This window comes from Heterodontus francisci, chromosome 37, assembly GCF_036365525.1.
Source record: "Heterodontus francisci isolate sHetFra1 chromosome 37, sHetFra1.hap1, whole genome shotgun sequence".
NCBI lineage: Eukaryota > Metazoa > Chordata > Chondrichthyes > Heterodontiformes > Heterodontidae > Heterodontus > Heterodontus francisci.
Genome location: NC_090407.1, coordinates 12,414,744 through 12,442,067, shown reverse-complemented (window position 1 = coordinate 12,442,067; position 27,324 = coordinate 12,414,744). Strand labels below are relative to the sequence as shown.

At 45.2% G+C, this 27,324-nt stretch overlaps 1 protein-coding gene across 1 annotated transcript; it reads right to left on the bottom strand.

The window, feature by feature from the left end:
• Positions 1 to 3,747: 3,747 nt before the first annotated feature.
• On the bottom strand, positions 3,748 to 27,186 carry prxl2b (peroxiredoxin like 2B). The gene is made up of 7 exons (XM_068016760.1): positions 26,931 to 27,186; positions 25,830 to 26,034; positions 23,919 to 23,970; positions 18,052 to 18,115; positions 12,108 to 12,183; positions 6,480 to 6,604; positions 3,748 to 4,202 (listed from the first exon to the last, which is right to left on the bottom strand). The coding sequence occupies exons 1-7, from the start codon at positions 26,997 to 26,999 to the stop codon at positions 4,179 to 4,181; spliced, it is 615 nt and encodes a 204-aa protein (XP_067872861.1). The 5' UTR covers positions 27,000 to 27,186; the 3' UTR covers positions 3,748 to 4,178.
• Positions 27,187 to 27,324: the final 138 nt, after the last annotated feature.

Below are 27,324 nucleotides of genomic sequence, written 5' to 3'. Positions count from 1 at the left end.
GGCTGGTTAAAAGCAGCAGTAGTACTCTTCCCCCAACAAGTCCTCGACCTTGAGCCCGAAACCTTCAGACACAGAGGATGAGGAGAGGCAAAGGACACATAATGCCCTGAAGAGGCAGAGGAAGAATAAGTTGAAGCATTGTCTATTGGCTTTTCGAGATAATGCGCCAGAACTTTCCAAGAATGACAAGGCCCCAGAAGCAGTCATCGAGAAAAGCAACAGAATATGTTAGCAGGCTGAAGGCAGAGCAACAGAAACTGAATGCTGAGAGGGAGAAACTTCAAAGAGAACAGGAACAGATGAGACGCAAACTTCCCAAGCAACAGTTGTCAAATCACAAGACAATTTATGGACCTTTGAGCCTCTATATCTGTAAATTTCACAATCTCCATCCATGTGTAAATAATTTTGATGTCATCTACTTTTATATGTTTCTTACTTTTAGTGTATGTTAGAAAAGTTTTTTTTACTACAAATCTTAGACTTCTGTGTGTTTTAAAGCCTGAAAAAATGATTTTCAGTGATCTTGGACACCTGCAAATTGCTGGAATTTTTGGATGTTGATTTTGTATACAATAATAGGAAGGCAAGCAGTTTCAAGGAAGCCAGCCAGGGGTTTGCTCAGCATAGTGGGGAAAGTCTTTGCTCGAGTCGCTCTAAACAGGCTCCAGAAGCTGGCCGAGTGCGTCTACCCTGAGGCACAGTGTGGCTTTCGAGCAGAGAGATCGACCATTGACATGCTGTTCTCCCTTCGTCAACTACAGGAGAAATGCCGCGGACAACAGATGCCCCTCTACGTTGCTTTCATTGATCTCACCAAAGCCTTTGACCTCATCAAAGGTCCTTTCAGACTACTAGAAAAGATTGGATGTCCACCAAAGCTTTCCTGAGCGGCGTGAAACAGGGCTGTGTTCTTGCACCTACACTGTTTGGGATCTTCTCCCTGCTGCTCTCACATGCGTTCAAGTCTTCAGAAAAAGGAATTTCCCTCCACACAAGATCAGGGGGCAGGTTGTTCAATCTTGCCCGTCTAAGAGTGAAGACCAAAGTACGGAGAGTCCTCATCAGGGAACTCCTCTTTGCTGACGATGCTGCATTAACATCTCACACTGAAGAGTGTCTGCAGAGTCTCATCGACAGCTTTGCGGCTGCCTGCAACGAATTTGGCCTAACCATCAGCCTCAAGAAAACGAACATCATGGGACAGGACGTCAGAAATGCTCCATCCATCAATATCAGCGACCACGCTCTGGAAGTGGTTCAAGAGTTCACCTACCTAGGCTCAACTATCACCAGTAACCTGTCCCTCGATGCAGAAATCAACAAGCGCATGGGCAAGGCTTCCACTGCTATGTCCAGACTGGCCAAGAGAGTGTGGGAAAATGGCGCATTGACATGGAACACAAAAGTCCAAGTGTATCAAGCCTGTGTCCTCAGTACCTTGCTGTACTGCAGCGAGGCCTGGACAACATATGTCAGCCAAGAGCGACGTGTCAGTTCATTCCACCTTCACTGCCTCCGGAGAATCCTTGGCATCAGGTGACAGGACCGTATCTCCAATACAGAAGTCCTCGAGGCGGCCAACATTCCCAGCTTATACACCCTACTGAGCCAGCGGCGCTTGAGATGGCTTGGCCATGTGAGCTGCATGGAAGATGGCAGGATCCCCAAGGACACATTGTACAGCGAGCTCGCCACTGGTATCAGACCCACTGGCCATCCATTTCTCCGCTTTAAAGACGTCTGCAAACGCGACATGAAGTCCTGTGACACTGGTCACAAGTCATGGGAGTCAGTTGCCAGCGATTGCCAGAGCTGGCGGGCAGCCATAAAGGCGGGGCTAAAGTGTGGCGAGTCAGAGACTTAGCAGTTGGCAGGAAAAAAGACAGAAGCGCAAGGGGAGAGCCAACTGTGTAACAGCCCCGACAACCAATTTTATCTGCAGCACCTGTGGAAGAGTCTGTCACTCTAGAATTGGCCTTTTAGCCACTCCAGGTACTGCTCCACAAACCACTGACCACCTCCAGGCGCTTACCCATTGTCTCTCGAGACAAGGAGGCCAAAGAAGAAGAATAGGAAGGCAAGCAGTTTCAAGGAAGCCAGCCAGGTGTTTGACCTCCTCAAAGCAACACTTTGAATGATAGGGGAGACTGTCTGGTCACGTGATCAACGTGCTTTCACTTTGGACTTTTAAAAAAAGTGAGTTGGTCAAAGAAACTTAGAAACAAAGAAACTTGAAACTTAGACCTGACCTGCCTGGAGACTGGAGAAAAAGACCTCTCTCGGTAAAAGAGACTTGCATCTCTTGGAAAGAAATCCTGCATTTGAAAGGTGGCAGATTCCGATTGCCTTCTGTCTCTGAAGAATTCCTGCATCCAGTGTGGTTCCTGTTGCCTCCCATATTTTGGGGAATCCTGGAACCTGAACAAATCTTCTACTGCTGTGTTGCTGCTGTGATTCCTGAGCAGACCGGTTGCTGCACCTCTGCTGAAAGACCTATGTGGCGCCTGCTGTAGTCGAATTGCCTTGAACGCCTACCCATCAAAGACTGTTCATCAATCTCGCCTGGAGAGATTTCAAGTGGCATCCGACTATTCGACTCTGGGATACCTCACCATACCGAAAACATCCTACCAGATCATGACGAATTGATTTATTTTTTATTATTCCTTCTATTCCTAACAGCTGTAAACCAAAAATCCTTTTCCCCTGTTAACCATTTTTTTTTATGTATGTGTGTGTGCATGAGGGCGAAGGAACTAAGGAGCTTTTCATATATATACATATATATATGATTTGATTTTGATTTTGAATTAGAGATACAGCACTGAAACAGGCCCTTCGGCCCACCGAGTCTGTGCCGACCATTAACCACCCATTTATACTAATCCTACACTAATCCCATATTCCTACCACATCCTCACCTGTCCCTATCTTCCTCTACCACCTACCTGTACTAGGGGCAATTTATAATGGCCAATTTACCTATCAACCTGCAAGTCTTTTGGCTGTGGGAGGAAACCGGAGCACCCGGAGGAAACCCATGCAGACACAGGGAGAACTTGCAAACTCCACACAGGCAGTACCCAGAATTGAACCCGGGTCGCTGGAGCTGTGAGGCTGCGGTGCTAACCACTGCACCGCCCCTATATGTATATAGATTTATCTCATTAGTAGTTTAGATTTACTATTTCTTTTCTAGTAATGTTGTTGGTGTTTAAAGAAACCCGGTTTGGTGTGCTTTATTCTGGGGGACAAATAGACTGTCTAATTTGGCTATTCTTTGGTCGGTGAGAGACTTTATTGATATGCTATGACCTGTGGAATAGGAGGACTGAATTAACAGTGCATTTCTCCCACTTTGTTCGTAACACTTATCTTTGGAAAGAAGGGGGATGTTGTCTGACTGCCTTTAAAAGTGATGTCCATTTAAGATCTTAGTATGCTAATGAGCTATGCACCAGGATGCTGTCATGTGACTATTAGCCAGACTGTCTCTGTAACTGTAGAGACGGTGCAGACACGATGGGCTGAATGGTCTCTTTCTGTGCTGTAACAATTCTGTGAACTGTAACACCAAGAGGCAAGTTCTAGAAATAGTTAGCTCAGTACTGTATATAGTTGTTAGCTGTAAATAAACCTGTTTGAGATCTTCAACAACTTGGACTCCACACATCTCATTTATGTTTCATCAGACAACATAAAAAGCTTCTCACTACACCAATGACTGGAGATAGGCTTCTGGTGTTATTCTAAATCATTGGTTTATTCAGGACACAGGGCATTTAAAAAAAAAAAGAAAGTTCTACAAGGTAATGCAATGTTTACATATTTCAAATGGGCAGCCTGTTAGTTCACAAACCAATGGTGTGCCAGTCTTAGCAAGGACTCAATTCCAGCTGTAGAAGGAAAAACAAGCATTTTTCACAGCCACTGAATTATTTTGAAGTGCAGTCGCTGTTGTTATGTAGCTCTGGGTAAACTCAGTCATGCCCCAGAAGACGAGGGATGTGATTATTGATTGCAATGGAATTTAGAGGTTATGCATTTATAGACAAAAATAAAGAGCGATCCTTTAAAATCCACATTTATTATGAGGAGCTCCAAGATGTGACAATTTTCTCCCACAATGGAGGCCCTCACTTTGCCAGTCCCTCCATCTGTTGCAGTTCACCATTTTATCTGGTGCAAGCATCAGTACACTAAAAGGAGGAAACAGAAAAACTGTTCAATGACAAAACCCACAAAACTGGATTACAAATGGACAAATAAACTATCAAAGATGAAGCTCATTGAGATTGTACTCTTTTCCAATTTGTTATTTTTGGTGTAGAATTACCATTGCAATCACAAACTAAGCTTTCGCTCCAGTGGTTCGGGTGACAGCTCAGATCACACTATAAAGCCTAGCACAGACATGATGGACTAAATGACCTCCTTCTATGCAGTAAATTTTTTAATGTTTCTAGAGCTAATAGATACAAACTCGATTGAAGAATGCTATCATCCAACCCAATTAACTCAACGCTTACTTCAACAAGAGGGTGCAATTCCCTCAAAATCCACCTCAAAGTTCTATTCCTCTCCCAAAAAACATGTTTTGCATTTATTTAGTGCCTTTCGAGATCACTGGATGTCCCAAAGTGCTTTGTAGCCAATGAAGTACTTTTGAATTGTAGTCACTTTGCAATGTGGGAAATGTGGCAGCCATAAGAACATAAGAAATAGAAGCAGGAGTAGGCAATTCAGCCCTTTGAGCCCACTCTATCATTCAATGAGATCATAGCTGATCTACTTCAACACCATTTTCCTGCACTATCCCCATATCCCTTGAAGATTTTAATATGTAGAAATCTATCGATCTCAGTCTTGAACATACTCATGACTGAGTTTCCACAGCTAATTTGAAAGAGTGTCCTGGCATTCTTTGCCTCTACCAAAAAGGACAGACAGTCCTTTAATGTTTCATCTGAAAGATGGCACCTCTATCAGGCCAGCATTCCCTCAGTACTGCACTGGTGTGTCAGATTTGATTTTTATGCTGAATTCCTGGAATGGGATTTGAACCGACAACCTTCTGACTCAGAGGCAAGATTGCAAACACACCCAAGGCTCGAGAGCAAATCCAATTCCATTTACATGCTGCCCTCCCAAATGCAAAGTGACAAACTTAAGCACAAATTGGTAATAGGGGCAACAAATGCTTTATCCATTTTCGTCGAATATGAATTGTGTGTGGTGCAGAGACAAAATCCTCCCTCAACACTACTCTGGTGAGTTAAAGTGTTATTGATATTACCAACCCAATAAAACCAACTGGAATCAACACCCTAACCAGTAGCACAGGAAAGAATCTGGGTTAAATACAATCACTAATGAGAATGTGTGTACGTGTATGTGTGTATGTGCATGCATGTGATTGCACACAGATATATATTCCCATGGGGATGTTTGCTGATGATTGCACATTGCTCAGCACCATTCGCGACTTCTCAGATACTGAAGCAGACCATGTCCAGTTGCAGTAAGATCTTGACAACATTCAGGGTTGGTTGATAAGTGGCAAGTAATATACGCGCTACACATGTGCCTTGACATTCAATGGCATTACCATCACTGAATCCCCCACTATCAACATCCTTGGAGTTACCACTGACCAGAAACTGAACTGGACAAGCCACATAGATACTGTGGCTACAAGAGCAGGTCAGAGGCTGGGAATCCTGCGGCGAGTAACTCACCTCCTGATTACCCGAGGTCAGTCCACCATCTACAAGGCACAAGTCAGGAGTGTGATGGAATACTCTCCACTTGCCTGGATAGGTGCAGCTCCAACAACACTCAAGAAGCTCGACACCATCCAGGACAAAGCAGACAGCTTGCTTGGCATCCCATCCACCACCTTCAACATTCATTCCCTTCACCACCAACAAACAGCATGCGGCAGTGTGTACCACCTGGAAGATGCACTGCAGCAACACACCAAGGTTCCTTCAACAGCACCTTCCAAACCCGCGACCTCTACCACCTAGAAGGACAAGGGCAGCAGCTGCATGGGAACACCACCACCTGCAAGTTCCTTTCCAAGCCACACACCATCCTGACTTGGAACTGTATCACCTTCCTTCACTGTCGCTGGGTCAAAATCCTGGAACTCCCTTCCTAACGGCACTGTGGGTGTACCTACCCCACATGGACTGTAGTGGTTCAAGAAGGAAGCTCACCACCACCTTCTCAAGGGCAATTAGGGATGGGCAATAAATGCTGGCATAGCCAGTGACGCCCACATCCCATGAACGAATAAATAAAAAGTGTGTTTGTGTCTGCGCATGCATGTGTACAGATGCATGTGTGTACGTCAGGAATCCAAGGAAAAACAGTTTGTACTAAAAAAAAAATCAATTGGTTGGAAAATGATGAGATATACTGAGGAAACTAGAATGCTTATTTGTTTTTAAAAAATAAATTTGTTTTCTCACCTGTGGCATTTTCGCTTCATCGACCTCAACCTTGGCCGAAATGTCCAGAATCTGGAGGATGGTATCTAATGGAACGTGGTCACCTGGAGAATCTTGGACAAAATGAAACAGCACCTTCTCTCCACCTGAAACACAAAGTCTTGACTTAGTGATGGCTTGACTCAGTTCATAGCTTTCAGTTACTTCTGACTGTAACGTTTATGGGTTCCAACCCTGCTCCAGGATTTGAGCATGTAAATTAGGCTGATAGTCCAGGATAGTATTGAGGGGGTGCTGTATTGTAACAGGTGCCATTTTTCAATGAGACATTAAACTGTCTCTTAAAGAGAAAAAAAGTATGATTTTATACATCACATTCGGACATCCCGGATGATTTCGGATCCAATGAGTTATTTTTCAAGTGCAGCTAATTTGTGCACAGCAAGGTCCCACAGACAGCAAGTACGAGTTTTTTTGGTATAGGTTGCTGGAGGAGTATAGGCCAGTACATTGGGAGATCACCTGCTCTACTTCAAATAGTGCCTTTGAATCTTTTATACCTCACCTACCTTTTCAGGTAGATATCAATTTAACATTGTATTCAAAAAAGCACCTCTGATAATTCAAGAGGGAGGGCTGCATTTTAATGTGAGCCCAGATTATGTACTAATGTCCTGAGGTGGGGCTTGATCCCACAATCTTCCAACTTGAAAACAAGAATGCTGTCACTGAGCTAAACTGACAGGTGCCAATCTTCTAAATTTCCCTATTAAGTCCCAAAAGAAACACCAACTTAATTTCACCGGCTACTGCACATATCCAATATCCTGTGCCTTACTGCTGCTTATATCCTGCAGAATGTGGGAGGTAAGGGTCGCCAAGAGTGTCCCTGCTGACTGCGTCTGCAGGAAGTGCACCCAACTCCAGCTCCTCGGGAACCGCGTTAGGGAACTGGAGCTGGAGCTGGATGAACTTCGGATCATTCGGGAGGCGGAGGGGGTTATTGAGAGGAGTTATAGGGAGGTAGTCACACCTCAGGTAAAAGAAGTAGGTAGATGGGTTACCGTCAGGGGAAGGAGAGGGAACCAGCAGGCAGTGCAGGGATCCCCTGTGGCCGTTTCCCTCAACAACAGGTATACCGTTTTGGATACTGTTGGGGGGGACGACTTACCAGGAGTAAGCAATGGGGTGCAGGTCTCTGGCACAGAGTCTGTCCCTGTTGCTCAGAAGGGAAGGGGGAAGAGGAGCAGAGCATTAGTCATTGGGGACTCCATAGTTAGGGGAACAGATAGGAGGTTCTGTGGGAACGAGAGAGACTCACGGTTGGTGTGTTGCCTCCCAGGTGCCAGGGTTCGTGATGTCTCGGATCGTGTTTTTGGGATCCTTAAGGGGGAGGGAGAGCAGCCCCGTCATGGTCCACATAGGCACCAGCGACATAGGGAGGAAGAGAGATGGGAATTTAAGGCAGAAATTCAGGGAGCTAGGGTGGAAGCTTAGAGCAAGAACAAACAGAGTTGTTATCTCTGGGTTGTTGCCCGTGCCACGTGCTAGCGAAGTGAGGAAAAGGGAGAGAGAGGAGTTGAACACGTGGCTGCAGGGATGGTGTAGGAGGGAGGGTTTTGGTTTCCTGGATAATTGGGGCTCTTTCTGGGGTAGGTGGGACCTCTACAAACAGGATGGTCTTCACCTGAACCAGAGGGGTACCAATATCCTGGGGGGGAGATTTGCTAGTGCTCTTCGGGGGGGTTTAAACTAATTCAGCAGGGGGATGGGAACCTAAATTGTAGTTCCAGTGTACAGGATGTTGAGAGTAGTGAGGTCAGGGATAAGGTTGCAAGGACGCAAGAGGGCACTGGCAAGCAAGAACTTGGTTTAAAGTGTGTCTACTTCAACGCCAGGAGCATCCGGAATAAGGTGGGTGAACTTGCAGCATGGGTTGGTACCTGGGATCTTGATGTTGTGGCCATTTCGGAGACATGGGTAGAGCAGGGACAGGAATGGATGTTGCAGGTTCCGGGATTTAGATGTTTCAGTAAGAACAGAGAAGATGGTAAAAGAGGGGGGGGGTGTGGCATTGTTAATCAAGGAGAGTATTACGGCGGCAGAAAGGACGTTTGAGGACTCGTCTACTGAGGTAGTATGGGCCGAGATTAGAAACAGGAGAGGAGAGGTCACCCTGTTGGGAGTTTTCTATAGACCTTCGAATAGTTCCAGAGATGTAGAGGAAAGGGTAGCGAAGATGATTCTCGACAGGAGCGAGAGTAACAGGGTAGTTGTTATGGGGGACTTTAACTTTCCAAATATTGACTGGAAATACTATAGTTCGAGTACTTTAGATGGGTCAGTTTTTGTCCAGTGTGTGCAGGAGGGTTTTCTGGCACAGTATGTAGACAGGCCAACCAGGGGCGATGCCACATTGGATTTGGTACTGGGTAATGAACCCGGCCAGGTGTTAGATTTAGATGTAGGTGAGCACTTTGGTGATAGTGATCACAATTCGGTTAGGTTTACCTTAGCGATGGGCAGGGACAGGTATATACCGCAGGGCAAGAATTATAGCTGGGGGAAAGGAAATTATGATGTGATTAGGCAAGATTTAGGATGCGTAGGATGGGGAAGGAAACTGCAGGGGATGGGCACAATCGAAATGTGGAGCTTATTCAAGGAGCAGCTACTGCGTGTCCTTGATAAGTATGTACCTGTCAGGCAGGGAGGAAGTTGTCGAGCAAGGGAGCCGTGGTTTACTAAAGAAGTTGAAGCATTTGTCAAGAGGAAGAAGAAGGCTTATGTTAGGATGAGACGTGAAGGCTCAGTTAGGGCGCTTGAGAGTTACAAGCTAGCCAGGAAGGATCTAAAGGGAGAGCAAAGAAGAGCGAGGAGAGGACACGAGAAGTCATTGGCGGATAGGATCAAGGAGAACCCTAAGGCTTTCTATAGGTATATCAGGAAAAAAAGAATGACTAGAGTTAGATTAGGGCCAATCAAGGACAGTAGTGGGAAGTTGTGTGTGGAATCAGAGGAGATAGGGGAAGCGTTAAATGAATATTTTTCGTCAGTATTTACAGTAGAGAAAGAAAATGTTGTCGAGGAGAATACTGAGATACAGACTACTAGGCTAGATGGGGTTGAGGTTCACAAGGAGGAGGTGTTAGCAATTTTGGAAAGTGTAAAAATAGATAAGTCCCCTGGGCCAGATGGGATTTATCCTAGGATTCTCTGGGAAGCCAGGGAGGAGATTGCAGAGCCTTTGTCCTTGATCTTTATGTCGTCATTGTCGACAGGAATAGTGCTGGAAGACTGGAGGATAGCAAATGTTGTCCCCTTGTTCAAGAAGGGGAGTAGAGACAGCCCTGGTAATTATAGACCTGTGAGCCTTACTTCGGTTGTGGGTAAAATGTTGGAAAAGGTTATAAGAGACAGGATTTATAATCATCTTGAAAAGAATAAGTTCATTAGCGATAGTCAGCACGGTTTTGTGAAGGGTAGGTCGTGCCTCACAAACCTTATTGAGCTTTTTGAGAAGGTAACCAAACAGGTGGATGAGGGTAAAGCCGTGGATGTGGTGTATATGGATTTCAGTAAGGCGTTTGATAAGATTCCCCACGGTAGGCTATTGCAGAAAATACGGAAGTATGGGATTGAAGGTGATTTAGTGCTTTGGATCAGAAATTGGCTAGCTGAAAGAAGACAGAGGGTGGTGGTTGATGGCAAATGTTCATCCTGGAGTTTAGTTACTAGTGGTGTACCGCAAGGATCTGTTTTGGGGCCACTGCTGTTTGTCATTTTTATAAATGACCTGGATGAGGGTGTAGAAGGGTGGGTTAGTAAATTTGTGGATGACATGAAGGTCGGTGGAGTTGTGGATAGTGCCGAAGGATGTTGTAGGTTGCAGAGGGACATAGATAGGCTGCAGAGCTGGGCTGAGAGATGGCAAATGGAGTTTAATGCGGAGAAGTGTGAGGTGATTCACTTTGGAAGGAGTAACAGGAATGCAGAGTACTGGGCTAATGGGAAGATTCTTGGTAGTGTAGATGAACAGAGAGATCTTGGTGTCCAGGTACATAAATCCCTGAAAGTTGCCACCCAGGTTAATAGGGCTGTTAAGAAGGCATATGGTGTGTTAGCTTTTATTAGTAGGGGGATCGAGTTTCGGAGCCACGAGGTCATGCTGCAGCTGTACAAAACTCTGGTGCGGCCACACCTGGAGTATTGCGTGCAGTTCTGGTCACCGCATTATAGGAAGGATGTGGAAGCTTTGGAAAGGGTGCAGAGGAGATTTACTTGGATGTTGCCTGGTATGGAGGGAAGGTCTTACGAGGAAAGGCTGAGGGACTTGAGGTTGTTTTCGTTAGAGAGAAGGAGGAGGAGAGGTGACTTAATAGAGACATATAAGATAATCAGAGGGTTAGATAGGGTGGATAGTGAGAGTCTTTTTCCTCGGATGGTGATGGCAAACACGAGGGGACATAGCTTTAAGTTGAGGGGTGATAGATGTAGGACAGATGTCAGAGGTAGTTTCTTTACTCAGAGTAGTAGGGGCGTGGAACGCCCTGCCTGCAACAGTAGTAGACTCGCCAACTTTAAGGGCATTTAAGTGGTCATTGGATAGACATATGGATGAAAATGGAATAGTGTAGGTCAGATGGTTTCACAGGTCGGCGCAACATCGAGGGCTGAAGGGCCTGTACTGCGCTGTAATGTTTTATGTTCTATATCCTGCGATCTCCGATCAACTCCATAGTTGGGGCTGTAGCTGATTGTGGTTGAGTAACTGCGCCACCTCGTGCATAGAAACTTTCACTGTTTTGACATAACTAAAATCAGCCCAATTTTGAACAGGTTCAGATCTTCTTCTTCGTCTTCTTCTTTGGCCTCCTTGTCTTGAGAGACAACGGGTAAGCGCCGAGAGGTGGTCAGTGGTTTGTGAAGCAGCGCCTGGAGTGGCTATAAAGGCCAATACTGGAGTGACAGACTCTTCCACAGGTGCTGCAGATAAAATAGGTTCAGATAACTCACCGATTACTGGGATGGCTTCAAACTCTCACTTGCTGATAAAGATGCTTTTTCAAACAATCTTGGTAATTCCTTCCGAAAAAGACTTAATATATGTTTTAAATCAAACTTTTAATGTACCAGATATCTAGGAAAGGGTTTGGAGAAGTACTGTCATCAAAAGAAGCATTAACTTACACTGACACAGAGTCATATGTAACCTCAGGACATCCCAAAGTGCTTCACGGGTAATTAATACTTTTGAAGTGTAGTCCTTATTGTAATGTAAAGAAACACAGCAGCCAATTTGTGCACAGCAAGGTTCCACAAACAACAATTAAATAAAAGAGATCATCTATTTTACAGATGCAGGCTTAGAGATAAATATTGGCTTGGCCACCAGGGAGAATCCCCTCCTGTCCTTCAAAATTGTGCCATGGGATCTTAAACACTCACCAAAAAGAGCAGACAGGGCATCGTTTTAACATCTCATCTGAAAGATGGCTGGAATGGGGCTTGAACTCACAACCTTCCGATTCAGAACAGTAAATCACCTATGTCTAAAGGAGTAACTTCATTCATTCTACAAATGACAGGTAATGTCTCCCTTCCCTCGCTTATTGAACCTTGGGGAAAGACTCTGAGGTGCACATTTACCTTTGCTGACGATAAGCATGCCTCCACTCTGCATCATGTCACCAGAGAAATTTCCCGAGATCCCATCTTTATTTGCCTGGGGAGGGGAAAAAAGTTTTTTTTTAAATCAGCAAGAATTTCCACAGGATGCACATTCTTATTCAGGGGGGAGACAGTAATACTGATGGTCAAGTCAAACAGAAAGAAAAATTCCAGTCCATTTACCTGACATTTTACTCAGAAATCATGGAGAAGATGCAATCAAGATGTTTAAAATGATAAATGGATTTGAATTTGATAAGGTAGATACAAACAATCTATTTCCTCCAGTGAGAGAAATCAACAAGGGGATAATAACCTTAAAATTACAGAAAGGCCATTTAAGAGTGAAATCCAGAAGCACTTTTTTCACATAAAGGATAGTGGAAATCTGAATCTCTCACCACAAAAAGGCTTGAATACTTGGGGATCAATTGAAATTTTGAGGAATGAGATCGATAGATTTTTTTGTTGGGTAAGGGTATTCAGGGATATGGTTCAAAGGCTGGGAAATGGAGTTGAGATGCAGATCAGTCATGATCTGATTGAATGGTGAAACAGGCTTGAAGGGCTGAATGGCCTCCTCCTGTTCTTAATTTCCCCTGAAGCAAAAGGTCACAAATAATTTAGAGCTAGTTATTAAACACAGCTTAGAATTAGAAATGCAATTTTAGGCCCATGCAATGTATTTGCTGCAGTAGCTCCCTCTGTGGGCCGCTCATTTGAGTACACTTATTCTGTGTGTGGAGCGCCAGCTGCAAATGTTAACACACTACCAGTGAGCCTGTCCTAAATTCAGGGTCAGCGACCCACAAAGAACTATGCTATCATTAACAGAGAAAATAGGAGTGTCTTCTTTTGGGCCTCCTTATCTCGAGAGACAATGGATACGCGCCTGGAGGTGGTCAGTGGTTTGTGAAGCAGCGCCTGGAGTGGCTATAAAGGCCAATTCTGGAGTGACAGGCTCTTCCACAGGTGCTGCAGAGAAATTTGTTTGTTGGGGCTGTTGCACAGTTGGCTCTCCCCTTGCGCCTCTGTCTTTTTTCCTGCCAACTACTAAGTCTCTTCGACTCGCCACAATTTAGCCCTGTCTTTATGGCTGCCCGCCAGCTCTGGCGAATGCTGGCAACTGACTCCCACGACTTGTGATCAATGTCACACGATTTCATGTCGCGTTTGCAGACGTCTTTATAACGGAGACATGGACGGCCGGTGGGTCTGATACCAGTGGCGAGCTCGCTGTACAATGTGTCTTTGGGGATCCTGCCATCTTCCATGCGGCTCACATGGCCAAGCCATCTCAAGCGCCGCTGACTCAGTAGTGTGTATAAGCTGGGGATGTTGGCCGCTTCAAGGACTTCTGTGTTGGAGATATAGTCCTGCCACCTGATGCCAAGTATTCTCCGAAGGCAGCGAAGATGGAATGAATTGAGACGTCGCTCTTGGCTGGCATACGTTGTCCAGGCCTCGCTGCCGTAGAGCAAGGTACTGAGGACACAGGCCTGATACACTCGGACTTTTGTGTTCCGTGTCAGTGCGCCATTTTCCCACACTCTCTTGGCCAGTCTGAACATAGCAGTGGAAGCCTTACCCATGCGCTTGTTGATTTCTGCATCTAGAGACAGGTTACTGGTGATAGTTGAGCCTAGGTAGGTGAACTCTTGAACCACTTCCAGAGCGTGGTCGCCAATATTGATGGATGGAGCATTTCTGACATCCTGCCCCATGATGTTCGTTTTCTTGAGGCTGATGGTTAGGCCAAATTCATTGCAGGCAGACGCAAACCTGTCGATGAGACTCTGCAGGCATTCTTCAGTGTGAGATGTTAAAGCAGCATCGTCAGCAAAGAGGAGTTCTCTGATGAGGACTTTCCGTACTTTGGACTTCGCTCTTAGACGGGCAAGGTTGAACAACCTGCCCCCTGATCTTGTGTGGAGGAAAATTCCTTCTTCAGAGGATTTGAACGCATGTGAAAGCAGCAGGGAGAAGAAAATCCCAAAAAGTGTGGGTGCGAGAACACAGCCCTGTTTCACACCACTCAGGATAGGAAAGGGCTCTGATGAGGAGCCACCATGTTGAATTGTGCCTTTCATATTGTCATGGAATGAGGTGATGATACTTAGTAGCTTTGGTGGACATCCGATCTTTTCTAGTAGTCTGAAGAGACCACGTCTGCTGACGAGGTCAAAGGCTTTGGTGAGATCAATGAAAGCAATGTAGAGGGGCATCTGTTGTTCACGGCATTTCTCCTGTATCTGACGAAGGGAGAACAGCATGTCAATAGTCGATCTCTCTGCACGAAAGCCACACTGTGCCTCAGGGTAGACGCGCTCGGCCAGCTTCTGGAGCCTGTTCAGAACGACTCGAGCAAAGACTTTCCCCACTATGCTGAGCAGGGAGATTCCACGGTAGTTGTTGCAGTCACCGCGGTCACCTTTGTTTTTATAGAGGGTGATGATGTTGGCATCGCGCATGTCCTGGGGTACTGCTCCCTCGTCCCAGCACAGGCATAGCAGTTCATGTAGTGCTGAGAGTATAGCAGGCTTGGCACTCTTGATTATTTCAGGGGTAATGCTGTCCTTCCCAGGGGCTTTTCCGCTGGCTAGGGAATCAATGGCATCACTGAGTTCCGATTTGGTTGGCTGTATGTCCAGCTCATCCATGACTGGTAGAGGCTGGGCTGCATTGAGGGCAGTCTCAGTGACAGCATTCTCCCTGGAGTACAGTTCTAGGTAGTGCTCAACCCAGCGGTCCATCTGTTTGCGTTGGTCAGTGATTATGTCCCCCGATTTAGATTTGAGGGGGGTGATCTTCTTGATGGTGTGTACAGCAACAGCAATAGGAGCAATAGGAGCAATAGGAGTGTACAGCAACAGAAATAACATGAATGTAGTTTTTAACTCCAGGCATGGAATGACGAGCAGATAGAATGCTGCCAGCGGAAAGTCCAGTTCTTTTGAGGATTGGGTCTATTATCTTGTCGAATGGGTGTCCTGCTGCAGCTCATGGCTCCGGGTTCCTAATATCTGGACCAACCAGCAGGTTGGTCAGTTTTGGTGGGGGTTGATAGTGGAGGGAGAGGTAGCCCAGGGCAGCAGTAGCCCACTTTACTCTTGTACAGCCTTGGGCTGAACTCCTGCTAAGTTATTTACTTAGGTTTTTGTGGCCTCTTGCTCTTCACTGGCCTGTTGAAATGGGCGGAATGTACCATGTGAATGTTCAGCCCCGTTGTCCCTTAAAAGTTCATCGGGGTTCCATGTACGGCGGAGGACCTGATTAAAAAATAGTATTGAGGCTCCCATTTGATTTAGGCCAGTGTTTGGGCTGTCCAGCAGAATGGGCAGTGGATATGGTGGTGGAATAAGGAGCGAGACAGTAAGCGGTACACGGTAATTTTTACTCCACTGTTGCCCCATTGCTATCAGGCAGGCCAAGTTAAAATTGGCCCTAACATGCTAGTTTGTCAACAAGTACTGAAATGTGACAAGCAGACCAATGGGCTCTGAGTTCCCTATTTGAAGGCCAATACATGGTGGTATTATAGTAGTGTAGTGGTTATTTGCTGGATTTCTAATCCAGAGAACGTGAGTTCAAAATCCCACTACAGCAGTTTGAGAATCTTCTTCAAAGAATCGGGAAATAAAAAGCTGCTGGTGGCAGAAAAAGTGATCACAAAGCTGTCAGATTGTTGCATTAACCCAACTGGTTCACTAATGTCCTGCAGGGAAGGAAATCTGTTGTCCTTACACAGTCTGGTCTATACTGAACTCCAGTCCCACAGCATTGTGGTTTAGTCTTTACTGTCCTCCGAAGTAGCCAAGTAAATCACTACAAACTACAGCAGTTCAACAAGGCCCCCGACCACCTTCTTAGGGAAACTAGGGATGGGTAATAATAGTTATTGCCAGTGACACCCACGTCCTAAGAATTAATTTAAAAACACAACCAAACTATAAGCATAGAGTTACAATTTATTACAATACATCATTGTAGGGAGTTGCTGGCTTTGTTAATTTTTTTTCTATATTCTTGGTTAGTTTGAGTTCTCATCTTTAAAGATATGAAACCTCCCCAAGCTAGATCATTTGGGATCTACTTGAAGAAGTGATTGTTGTTAAACGCCCCGAGTGCAGAAACACTCCATGTGCAACACCATCATCATCATCATTTAGGCTGTGTTCATCCACTGTAGCCTGTAACCCTCCTTAATGCCTTTTCCATTTATCTCTAGTCCTTGCCGTTCTCGCCCATGTGGTTCCTAGGTATATTATGCCATCTCTCCATCTTCTTGGTTTCCCCCTTCTTCTTTTTCCTGTTCTTGGCTGCCAATAAATTAGCCTTTTTGTCCCCCTATCATCATTTCTTTGAGCAACATGCCCAGCCCATCTCCATTTGTCTTCTTTTATCTTTTTGAGGCAGATGGGATTGTGGGACGGACTGAGCATGGCCGCCATCTTGGTTGGGCAGGAGAGATGGGGAGAGCGAGAGGAACATATCTACTGGGGATTTATTGGATATTACTGGGTATTAATGGGCTTTTTACTGGATATTAATAGGAGATTTATTGGGTATTAACCAGGGTTTTTAATGGGTATTAACTGGGGATTTATTGGGTATTATTTGGAGTTTTACTGGGTATTTACCAGGATTTATTGAGCATTAACCGAGCTACTAACTGGGTTTTTTTTGACTGAGTATTAACAGGAGATTTTTGATTACTAATAGAGGATCTCATTGGGTATTAACTGGGGATTGGCCAGTGAGATCCTTGGCCAGGATAACATGGTGTCCTGCTGCTATTGTGGCATTAAACTATGCTATATGGTGAGTCAGTACAGCCAGCAAATGCCTCCACCGAGCCCTGGGCGGAGGCAAACAACCCGGCCAACTGAGGAAACTGGAGTAGGGAAATGGGATCCTTGATGCAGGAAATGCCATCAAAAGATGTTGACTTCTGTGGAATAAATCATCGGCATCCACAAAAACCTGTTTTAGGGGAAGGGCATCATCATTGCCAAAGACCAAGGGTGAGGCAACCACAACCGAAACCTCTACTGACAACACGCCCTGCCAGCACATCAGTATATGGCAGATATCCCTCATGCAATGGAAGGCTGTAAAGCCCATGGCCAAAATGGGTACCATACAAGTGTGCACTCTAAGTGCAAAGCAACGATCTAGAGACAGCAATCCAAAGAGCTGAATTACTTCGTTTACTTTAGTCCAGAACAGAACCTGACTTTTGCTTTCAGGACAAAGAAGCACATACAGCATAAACATAGATGGTGGGGGAGGTAATTATAATATAACTCAGCGGGTAGGAAACTGATAGGATTGGATGGAATGCTAATTTTACACCTGGTCAATTTTGCTCTCTGCTGACTTTAATGGACAGTAAAATTAGGCAAGATGTAAAACCAGCATCGCACCTGATCCCATCAGTTGGTGAGTTAGGTTAAATTGCCCCTAATTTTGTCTTGAATGAATAGTACATTAAGGGGAGTGGTCGAGGAAATTGGGAGGGGTGGGGGGGTGGAAGTGAATAATCTTCAAGGAGCATTCAGTAAGCAAGAATTATCCACATTGTGCCCTGCAATGTGCAGTGTCAGAGTTGCACAATGTGGGCTTTTACCTGGTACCGTAATAGGTCACCAAGCGATAATGCTGTTACATTAGTGAGATCTGCAACAGCAATAACCACCATCAATTCTCAAAAAATACCCAACAATGAAATGCCCTTTGGAGGTTTGGAAGGGTAAAATGCCAATGAGTAGGAGAGTGTGCCAAGCTAGTCTTGTGCCCTAAAAGTTCATCCCTGGGAGGAGGTTTCACTATCCAATAACAGATGCAGTCAAGACTGACAAGAAAATGTTGACATAGCATTGCAACAGTCAAAGCTTGTCTCTCACCACCAGCTGCCACTCACCTGGCTAACAACTTGTCGCACCTTCTGACCCAATGCTGCTGGGAGAAGATTGAGTGTATTGTACCTAGGGGCAGAAACATCAGTTAGTAAGGGCATAAGTTTGTTTTTTCTATCCTCCTCCATACCCTTCCCTCTTGTTGAAAGGCAGCAACACTCTTTCCTACAGGTGTACAAAGTGGCGCAGTGGTTAGCACCGCAGCCTCACAGCTCCAGCGACCCGGGTTCAATTCTGGGTACTGCCTGTGTGGAGTTTGCAAGTTCTCCCTGTGTCTGCGTGGGTTTCCTCCAGGTGCTCCGGTTTCCTCCCACATGCCAAAAGACTTGCAGGTTGATTGGTAAATTGGTCATTATAAATTGCCCCTAGTATAGGTAGGTGGTAGGGAAATATAGGGACAGGTGGGGATGTGGTAGGAATATGGAATTAGTGTAGGATTAGTATAAATGGGTGGTTGATGATTGGCACAGACTCGGTGGGCCGAAGGGCCTGTTTCAGTGCTGTATCTCTAAACTAAACTAAACTAAACACACGGAGGAATTTAAAAAATAGGCCCAATCAGTGCCCAACACAATGATCTACAATTCCAGAATGCTGCAAAGACAAACAGAATTTCCCCTCCCCCGACCTGTTCCCAATAAATCTTTCCAGGGCCAGGTTGATGGGTCTTCTGGTGCTTTATGACATTAGCAGAGCCATTCTATGGTCACAAAATAACATTGTGTAATTTGACACATGACATGTGGTAAGTGTAGCATGCTTGAGAAGTAAAAGGTGACTATGGGCCCGTGGTTCACAAAGCTCTCCACCACTGGGGGTTTTCTTGCCTCCTGTCTGGGTCTGTTACAGACTAATTGATAGAGGTTGATTTTTGCGATTAGTCAACAACTCCATCATCATTGAATCATGCAAACTGGATAGACTTTGATCTCTTTTCATCTTGAAATTCCAATGTCTCTAACCTACCCTTACCAGCTTCAGGCAACGAACGCATGGTCCTGGGGCACAAAGTGATATTATTGTTATGATATACCAAAAACAGTGAGTGGTCGCAGAATCTTTAAAGGTTCTGCACCTGTAGTTGATGCTGTAAACATAACCTTACAAATTGACTAACTGATAACCTAACATTATGTGACAACACAAATAGCAGACTCAGCCATCTCCAGACTCAAGCTAAAATTTCCATGCTCTCCTAGGAGCTGGCTGAACAAACACATAAGAGGAGAACTCAACCTGATTGATAACAAAATGTGAGAGCCAACATGCCTGCTTTTCATCAACTGCCAAACCTCTTTTAGACTTTCAGAAGTTCATTGGTAGAAGTACTGAAACTGGCTGTGAGGCACAACAATTAATTGAGGGTGAAGAAAAAGTGCAGAGAATAAGGATCGTCACAATGTAATATGGAAACATAAGATTGAAATAAAGGGAACCTGTGCAACAAACATTCCAACCCACAGCCACTGAGTACTATTTGCGGCTGGACAAGACATACATGGACAAGAATCAGGCAGCGAAGACTAAATGGCAGAACCTAGTCCAGTATCTGTAACAGGCCAAAGATCACACTCTCCCATTCCACAGATATATACTGGCAACCCAACAGAAGCCAACGGCAAGTGGCTTTATCTTCCTCTGGTGAACCGACATCAGCACTGGAACTTGACTGAGCATCTCCACATTGCTGAAATTGTAAATCAATAATTGTAAATCAACAGTTCAAAACCCCATCCACTGACTAGTTAACCCCCTCCCTAGTGTGCAGGTACAAGATACACATAACATCAAATAGTGAAGAACAATGTACCCATGGTTCAACAAACACACTTTAGTGATCAAGATATTCACTCAATGCTAGCAGCACAAAACCTTTCCATGCACCCCACTGCCAACAGCACCCCCACCCCCCACACAACCCCACCGAGAAAATAGACATCTTTCCTCTCTCACCCAGGACCTCTAGGGTTGTAATCTCGGGATTACTCCCTGTGCCACGTGCCAGTGAGGCTAGAAATAGGAAGATAGTGCAACTAAACACATGGATGAACAGCTGGTGTAGGAGGGAGGGTTTCAGATATCTGGATCATTGGGATCTCTTCCGGGACAGGTGGGACCTGTACAAGAAGGACGGGTTGCATCTAAACTGGAGGGGCACAAAAGTCCTGGCTGCGAGGTTTGCTAGCGTCACTCGGGAGGGTTTAAACTAGTGCGGCAGGGGGGGTGGGAACCAGAGCAATAGGTCAGCAGGTGAAATAACTGAGGGGCAACTAGTAAATAAGGCCAGTAAGACTAAGAGGAAGAGCAGGCAGGGAGATGTTGCTGAGCACAGTGGGACTGGTGGTCTGAACTGCATTTGTTTCAATGCGAGAAGTATAACAGGTAAGGCAGATGAACTTAGAGCTTGGATTAGTACTTGGAAATATGATGTTGTTGCTATTACAGAGACTTGGCTGAGGGAAGGACAGGATTGGCAGCTAAATGTTCTGGGATTTAGAAGCTTCAGCTGGGATAGAGAGGGATGTAAAAGGGGTGGGGGAGTTGCATTACTGGTTAAGGAGAATATCACAGCTGTACTGAGGGAGGACACCTCAGAGGGGTCATGCAGCGAGGCAATATGGGTGGAGCTCAGGAATAGGAAGGGTGCAGTCATGATGTTGGGGGTTTTCTATAGGCCTCCCAACAGCCAGCGGGAGATAGAGGAGCAGATATGTAGACAGATTTTGGAAAGATGTAAAAGCAACAGGGTTGTAGTGGTGGGTGATTTTAACTTCCCCTATATTGACTGGGACTCACTTAGTGCTAGGGGCTTGGATGGGGCAGAAGTTGTAAGGAGCATCCAGGAGGGCTTCTTGAAACGATATGTAGATAGTCCAACTAGGGAAGGGGCCGTACTGGACCTGGTATTGGGGAATGAGCCTTGCCAGGTGGACGAAGTCTCATTCGGGGAGCATTTCGGGAACAGTGACCATAATGCCGTAAGTTTTATGGTACTTGTGGATCAGAATAACAGTAATCCTCGGGTGAGCGTGCTAAATTGGGGGAAGGCTAATTATAACAATATTAGGCAGGAACTGAAGAATTTAGATTGGGGGCGGCTGTTTGAGGGTAAATCAACATCTGACATGTGGGAGTCCTTCAAACGTCAGTTGATTAGAATCCAGGACCAGCATGTTCCTGTGAAGAAGAAGGGTAAGTTTGGCAAGTTTCGGGAACCTTGGATAACGAGTGATATTGTGAGCCTAGTCAAAAAGAAAAAGGAAGCATTCGTAAGGGCTGGAAGGTTAGGAACAGACAAAGTCCTTGAGGAATATAAAGAAAGTAGGAAGGAACTTAAGCAAGGAGTCAGGAGGGCTAAAAGGGGTCATGAAAAGTCATTGGCAAACAGGATTAAGGAGAATCCCAAGGCTTTTTATCAGTATATATAGAGCAAGAGGGTAGCCAGGGAAAGGGTTGGCCCACTCAAGGTCTGAGGAGGGAATCTATGCATGGAGCCAGAGGAAATGGGCAAGGTACTAAATGAATACTTTGCATCCGTATTCACCAAAGAGAAGGACTTGGTGGATGATGAGTCTAGGGAAGGGAGTGTAGATAGTCTGGGTCATGTCGATATCAAAAAGGAGTTGTTGGGCGTCTTGAAAAACGTTAAGGTAGATAAGTCCCCAGGGCCTGATGGGATCTACCCCAGAATACTGAGAGAGGCAAGGGAAGAAATTGCTGGGGCCTTGACAGAAATCTTTGTATCCTCATTGGCTACAGGTGAGGTCCCAGAGGACTGGAGAATAGCCAATGTTGTTCCTTTGTTTAAGAAGGGTAGCAAGGATAATCCAGGAAATTATAGGCCGGTCAGCCTTACGTCAGTGGTAGGGAAATTATTGGAGAGGATTCTTCGGGACAGGATTTACTCCCATTTGGAAACAAATGAACTTATTAGTGAGAGGCAGCATGGTTTTGTGAAGGGGAGGTCATGTCTCACTAACTTGATCGAGTTTTTTGAGGAAGTGACGAAGATGATTGACGAAGGAAGGACAGTGGATGTTGTCTACATGGACTTCAGTAAAGCCTTTGACAAGGTCCCTCATGGCAGACTGGTACAAAAGGTGAAGTCACACGGGATCAGAGGTGAGATGGAAAGATGGATACAGAACTGGCTCGGTCATAAAAGACAGAGGGTAGCAGTGGAAGGGTGCTTTTCTGAATGGAGGGCTCACACTAGTGGTGTTCCGCAGGGATCAGTGCTGGGACCTTTGCTGTTTGTAGTATATATAAATGATTTGGAGGAAAATGTAGCTGGTCTGATTAGTAAGTTTGCGGACGACACAAAGGTTGGAGGAGTTGCAGATAGTGATGAGGATTGTCAGAGGATACAGCAGGACATAGATCGGTTGGAGACTTGGGCGGAGAAATCGCAGTTGGAGTTTAATCCGGACAAATGTGAGGTAATGCATTTTGGGGGAAGGTCTAATACAGGTGGGAAGTATGGCAGAACCCTTAGGAGTATTGACAGGCAGAGAGATCTGGGCGTTCAGGTCCACAGATCACTGAAAGTGGCAACGCAGGTGGATAAGGTAGTCAAGAAGGCATACGGCATGCTTGCCTTCATCGGTCGGGGAATACAGTATAAAAATTGGCAAGTCATGCTGCAGCTGTACAGAACTTTAGTTAGGCCACACTTGGAATATTGTGTGCAATTCTGGTCACCACACTACCAGAAGGACGTGGAGGCTTTGGAGAGGGTACAGAAGAGGTTTACCAGGATGTTGCCTGGTCTGGAGGGTATTAGCTATGAGGAGAGGTTGGATAAACTCGGATTGTTTTCACTGGAACGACGGAGGTGGAGGGGTGACATGATAGAGGTTTACAAAGTTATGAGTGACATGGACAGAGTGGATAGTCAGAAGCTTTTTCCCAGGGTGGAAGAGTCAGTTACTAGGGGATATAGGTTTAAGGTGCAAGGGGCAAAGTTTAGAGGGGATGTGCGAGGCAAGTTTTTTTACATAGAGGGTGGTGAGTGCCTGGAACTTGCTGCCGGGGGAGGTGGTGGAAGCAGGTATGATAGCGATGTTTAAGAGGCATCTTGACAAATACATGAATAGGATGGGAATAGAGGGATACGGACCCCGGAAGTGCAGAAGGTTTTCATTTAGACAGGCATCAAGATCGGCGCAGGCTTGGAGGGCCGAATGGCCTGTTCCTGTTCTGTACTGTTCTTTGTTCTTTTGTTCTTTGTTCAAAGAGGACAAACTAACCAAATCCTTTCTCCCAATTATAACAAATTCAGGCTTGTTCTTGCCCCCATCCCAGTGAGCAACATCTCATTCCTCACTCAATGGACAGGAAGTCCCCATATGCTGAGAAACAACTTGGGCCTCTTCCACTCCTCACCCAGGTCCCTCCCCAACCTGAGCTGAAAACATCGTCTCAGTAATAATACTCTCGCCACAAGAAGCAAAAATGCTCTTCCCCCTTCCCCGGAGTTAGTGTTGGGCCTTGGATTCCCCTACTAGAAAGAAGTTGTCCCCTTTCAATACTGTGACATCTCAGTGTCTAGGACCCACCCAGCACTTCCTCTATCTGCTGTCTTTGTTTTGCACTGTCTCTTTTTATAGCATGCACAGGACAGGTCGTTTCTTTAGGAGGTGCCAGAGATCAGTGACTATAAGTGCCGTCTTCTACCATGGGAGAAGTGAAGGCATTTTGCTTGCACTCGACACCTCTCCTTTGAGGACTACTGGAGTGCCAACACTCTGACGACAACCCATCCACCATTGAAGAGAGCCAACTCTTCACTCATAGATCCATTCCACAATTTGATTCGATGGATTCTGAAGTGAGCCCATTCACCTCTTCAGAGATTTCATTTCCTACTTACCTTTTAAAGCCCAAGTCTTTGTAACACTGTTTCTTCTCATCAATGTACAGATCTACAGAAAGAGAGAACCAAAGATCTTCAGACACTTAAACGTACGATGTAGAGAACCAGACTGGAAATCAACAAATCATACAGAACAATCAGCAATGTCTCTGTCGACCCACTGTAAGCATTGATCAAATCCGATTTCTGGACTAGATAGGTCCACAGTATTCCATGATTGACTAGGCAAGCTGGCTCATTGTTGGGATTTGGAAGGATAAGCACATCAACAAACTGAGATTCTTCTCACATCATTTCAGATAACCTTGAGAGTCAATGACCTAATGGGTGAAGGGTCATAAGCGGACAAGCAGTAGGAAGTTTTGCACTGCTCCTGCATATACATGAGCATCTATGGCTCTTATCCAATTGTGCCCATATTCACTGGGCTTAGGCAAATGAGGTGTGTCCCTAAGAAGGAGTGTATGGACTCCACATCAGGTAAATGGAAAGTATTGATATAGATTTCTAAGTAGAATGTTTAGTGATGCAGGATTTCCTGCAATGCAATAATTCATATTTTGTGTCTTTGCTGTTTTTTCCAAATGCATTACACAGATAGAATTGAATAATCAAGAACCTATATGGAAACATGGGAAAAAAAGCTTAAGCATAGTCATGGTTTGAGATTATTAATCATTTGACCAAGGATTTTCAGATAAATTAACTTTATTGTGTTGCGACGAAACTCCCAGGAGCACAGAAGTCATTCCAGTTATTGATTCAGATCTTTAGCTGGGATACCAGACAAAGTAGTTAACAGAACTGTGTATATTCACAACAGCAGACATGTTTAAGACAATAGAAGGCCGTTAACACATTCTAGTCAAGTCTGCATTGAAAATATTGGATTGATTTCATTTATTGAGCACAGCAGGAACCCTAACTGGTCAGACAATATGATTGTTATGGCACGCATGACAAGTGGGAATGGCAGGTTTCTATTTCAAATCAGTAATTTTGATTGGCAGCTCAACAAACTAATCCTTTAACACTGAGCTGAGGCACAGGCAAAGATTAAGCTTTTGACTCCCTTTCTCTCCTTGGGGGAGAAAAAAGGACAATCTGCTGCAGGTTTGAGTTCGAGACATCAGACTGAGACAGGCAGTCAGAGATGCTGCAATTGCGTCTTCCTGCCAGTGGTAGCACTACAGCACCTCCAGTGGTGAGAGGATGTAATTACAGTGACAAGCTTACATGGCAAGTTTTTATTATAAATTCTAAAGGAAAAACTACAGGTTACAACCCTCTCATTCACACCTACCTACCTATATCTCTGCAACTTTGTTTTGCTGAGAAAGAGGAAGTAACACAGAATTTCAGCATATGTGCAGTTACTGAATAGGCCAAGAAGTAGATGTGGTGATATGCAGCAGTCTAGAGAAGACAATAGAGGTAGACTGGGGAGAACATGAAATATATTGTCTTACTAGGCAGTGGGCAATGTCTCTATAAAAAGATTCTCAGTTCAGTGCATAACATGAAAGTGGTATCAATGATTTCATGGAATCGTAAATCACAGAAAGAGGCCATTTGGCCCATCATGGCTCTTCTGGTTCTTTATAAGAACTATTCAATTAGTCCCACTCCCCTGCTCTTTCCCCATAGCCCTGCAAATATTTCCTTTTCAAGTATATATCGAATTTCTTCTTGCAAGTTACTATTGGATCTGCTTCCAGCACCCTTTCAGGTAGTGCATTCCAGATCATTGCATTTTTAAAAATTGTCCTACCTCACCTCTGTTTCTTTTGCCAATTATCTTAAATCGGTATCTTCTGGTTACACAATGCTCCTGCCAGTGGAATCAGTTTCTCCTCATTTAAGGATGCCTTTATAGTCCACAGTAACCATCTTCACTTTGGAACTCACCGCCTTTGAAATACTGCCCTTCAATGAAGTCCTGCATTCCCAGCTCCTCTGGTCCGACACCAGCCAGGTGAATGTCATTCTGCTCAAAGACCTCTTTCAGTTTGCTGATCTCCTTCGCAGTCCAACGGCACACCTGGCATCCGAATCTTCTCAGGAAAAAGATCACAGAGGCACGTTCCTGCCACAGGGACTTCAGCTCCACCAACTACACAAAGATACAAGTGCAAATGTTTCTTATAAGGTTCTTGCTTTTCTTGTGGGCAGGGGAGGTTAAGGGGAGATTTAATAGATGTGTGACATGGATTGCAGGAATTCAAGAAGATGGCCTGCTGCCACCTTCTTGTAGGCAACTCTGGATGGGCAATGAATCCTGGCCTTACCAGTGACACCCACATCCCAAAAATGAATAAACCAAAAAGTAGATAAGTTCAGTCCCTTACAAAACTAGATTAAAAATGTGACTTTTTAAATTCATTCAGGGAATGTGGCTAGGCCAGCATTTATTACCTATCCCTAATGGCCCTTGAGAAGGTGGTGGTGAGCTGCCTCCTTGAACCACTGCAGTCCATGTGGGGTAGGTACACTCACAGTGCTGTAAGGATTTTGACCCAGTGATAGTGAAGGAACGGCGATATAGTTCTAAGGCAGGATGGTGTGTGACTTGGAGGGGAACTTGTACGTGGTGGTGTTCCCACGCATCTGCTTCCCTTGTCCTTCACCGTGGTAGAGGTCGCGGGTTTGGAAGGTGCTGTCAAAGGAACCTTGGTGCGTTGCTTCAGTGCATCTTGTAGATGGTACACACTGCTGCTACTGTGCGTCAGTGGTGGAGGGAGTGAATGTTTGTGAATAGGGTGCCAATCAAGCGGGCTGCTTTGTCCTGGATAGTGTCGAGCTTCTTGAATGTTGTTGGAGCTGCACCCATCCAGGCAAGTGGAGAGTATTCCATCACACTCCTGACTTGTGCCTTGTGACTCCAGTCATTTCAACAGGTTTACAATCTAATTGAGTCCCTTTTTCAAAATAAGTTAGTTAATCTATTTATTTGGCTTTCATAGCCCCTATTTCACTTAAGGTGTTATTTGACAATTACAAAACCATTACCTCTCCGGTCTGGATATTTTTTATAAGGTTCACGCCAATTTTAGTCAGATCCACCACACTCATGTTCATTGGTATGAATACAACACAGGTTTACACTGAATGTCAATACTGCCCAGTTACACAGTTGCAGTTTCTCACTGATCAGTTACAGTGTTGCAGTCTCTCACTCTGGTCAATTGCAGCGTATTCTGTTCCATAGCCGGCTCTTCCAGCTCAGCTCCACACCCGAATTTTCTGACGTCTCAGCCCAACTGAGACGCCTTGCAAAGCGTCGGCAACGCACCAATCACAGTCCAACGGGTGGCTAGCGTAACCAATTTTGAACCAATGAGGTAGCTGCAACGATTGACCACGGTGCTGTTGTATAAGAAGCGTGCAGTTTGCAGATGAATGT

Bases quoted from the DNA above. Each gene is read 5' to 3' on its own strand.
- prxl2b (XM_068016760.1), bottom strand. From the start codon at position 26,999: ATGAACATGAGTGTGGTGGATCTGACTAAAATTGGCGTGAACCTTATA. The intron at 26,035-26,930 runs GTAATGGTTTTG...ATCTTTGTGTAG, and splicing joins AAAATATCCAGACCGGAGAG to TTGGTGGAGCTGAAGTCCCT. The intron at 23,971-25,829 runs GTGAGTTCCAAA...CTCTTTCTGTAG, and splicing joins AGGGCAGTATTTCAAAGGCG to ATCTGTACATTGATGAGAAG.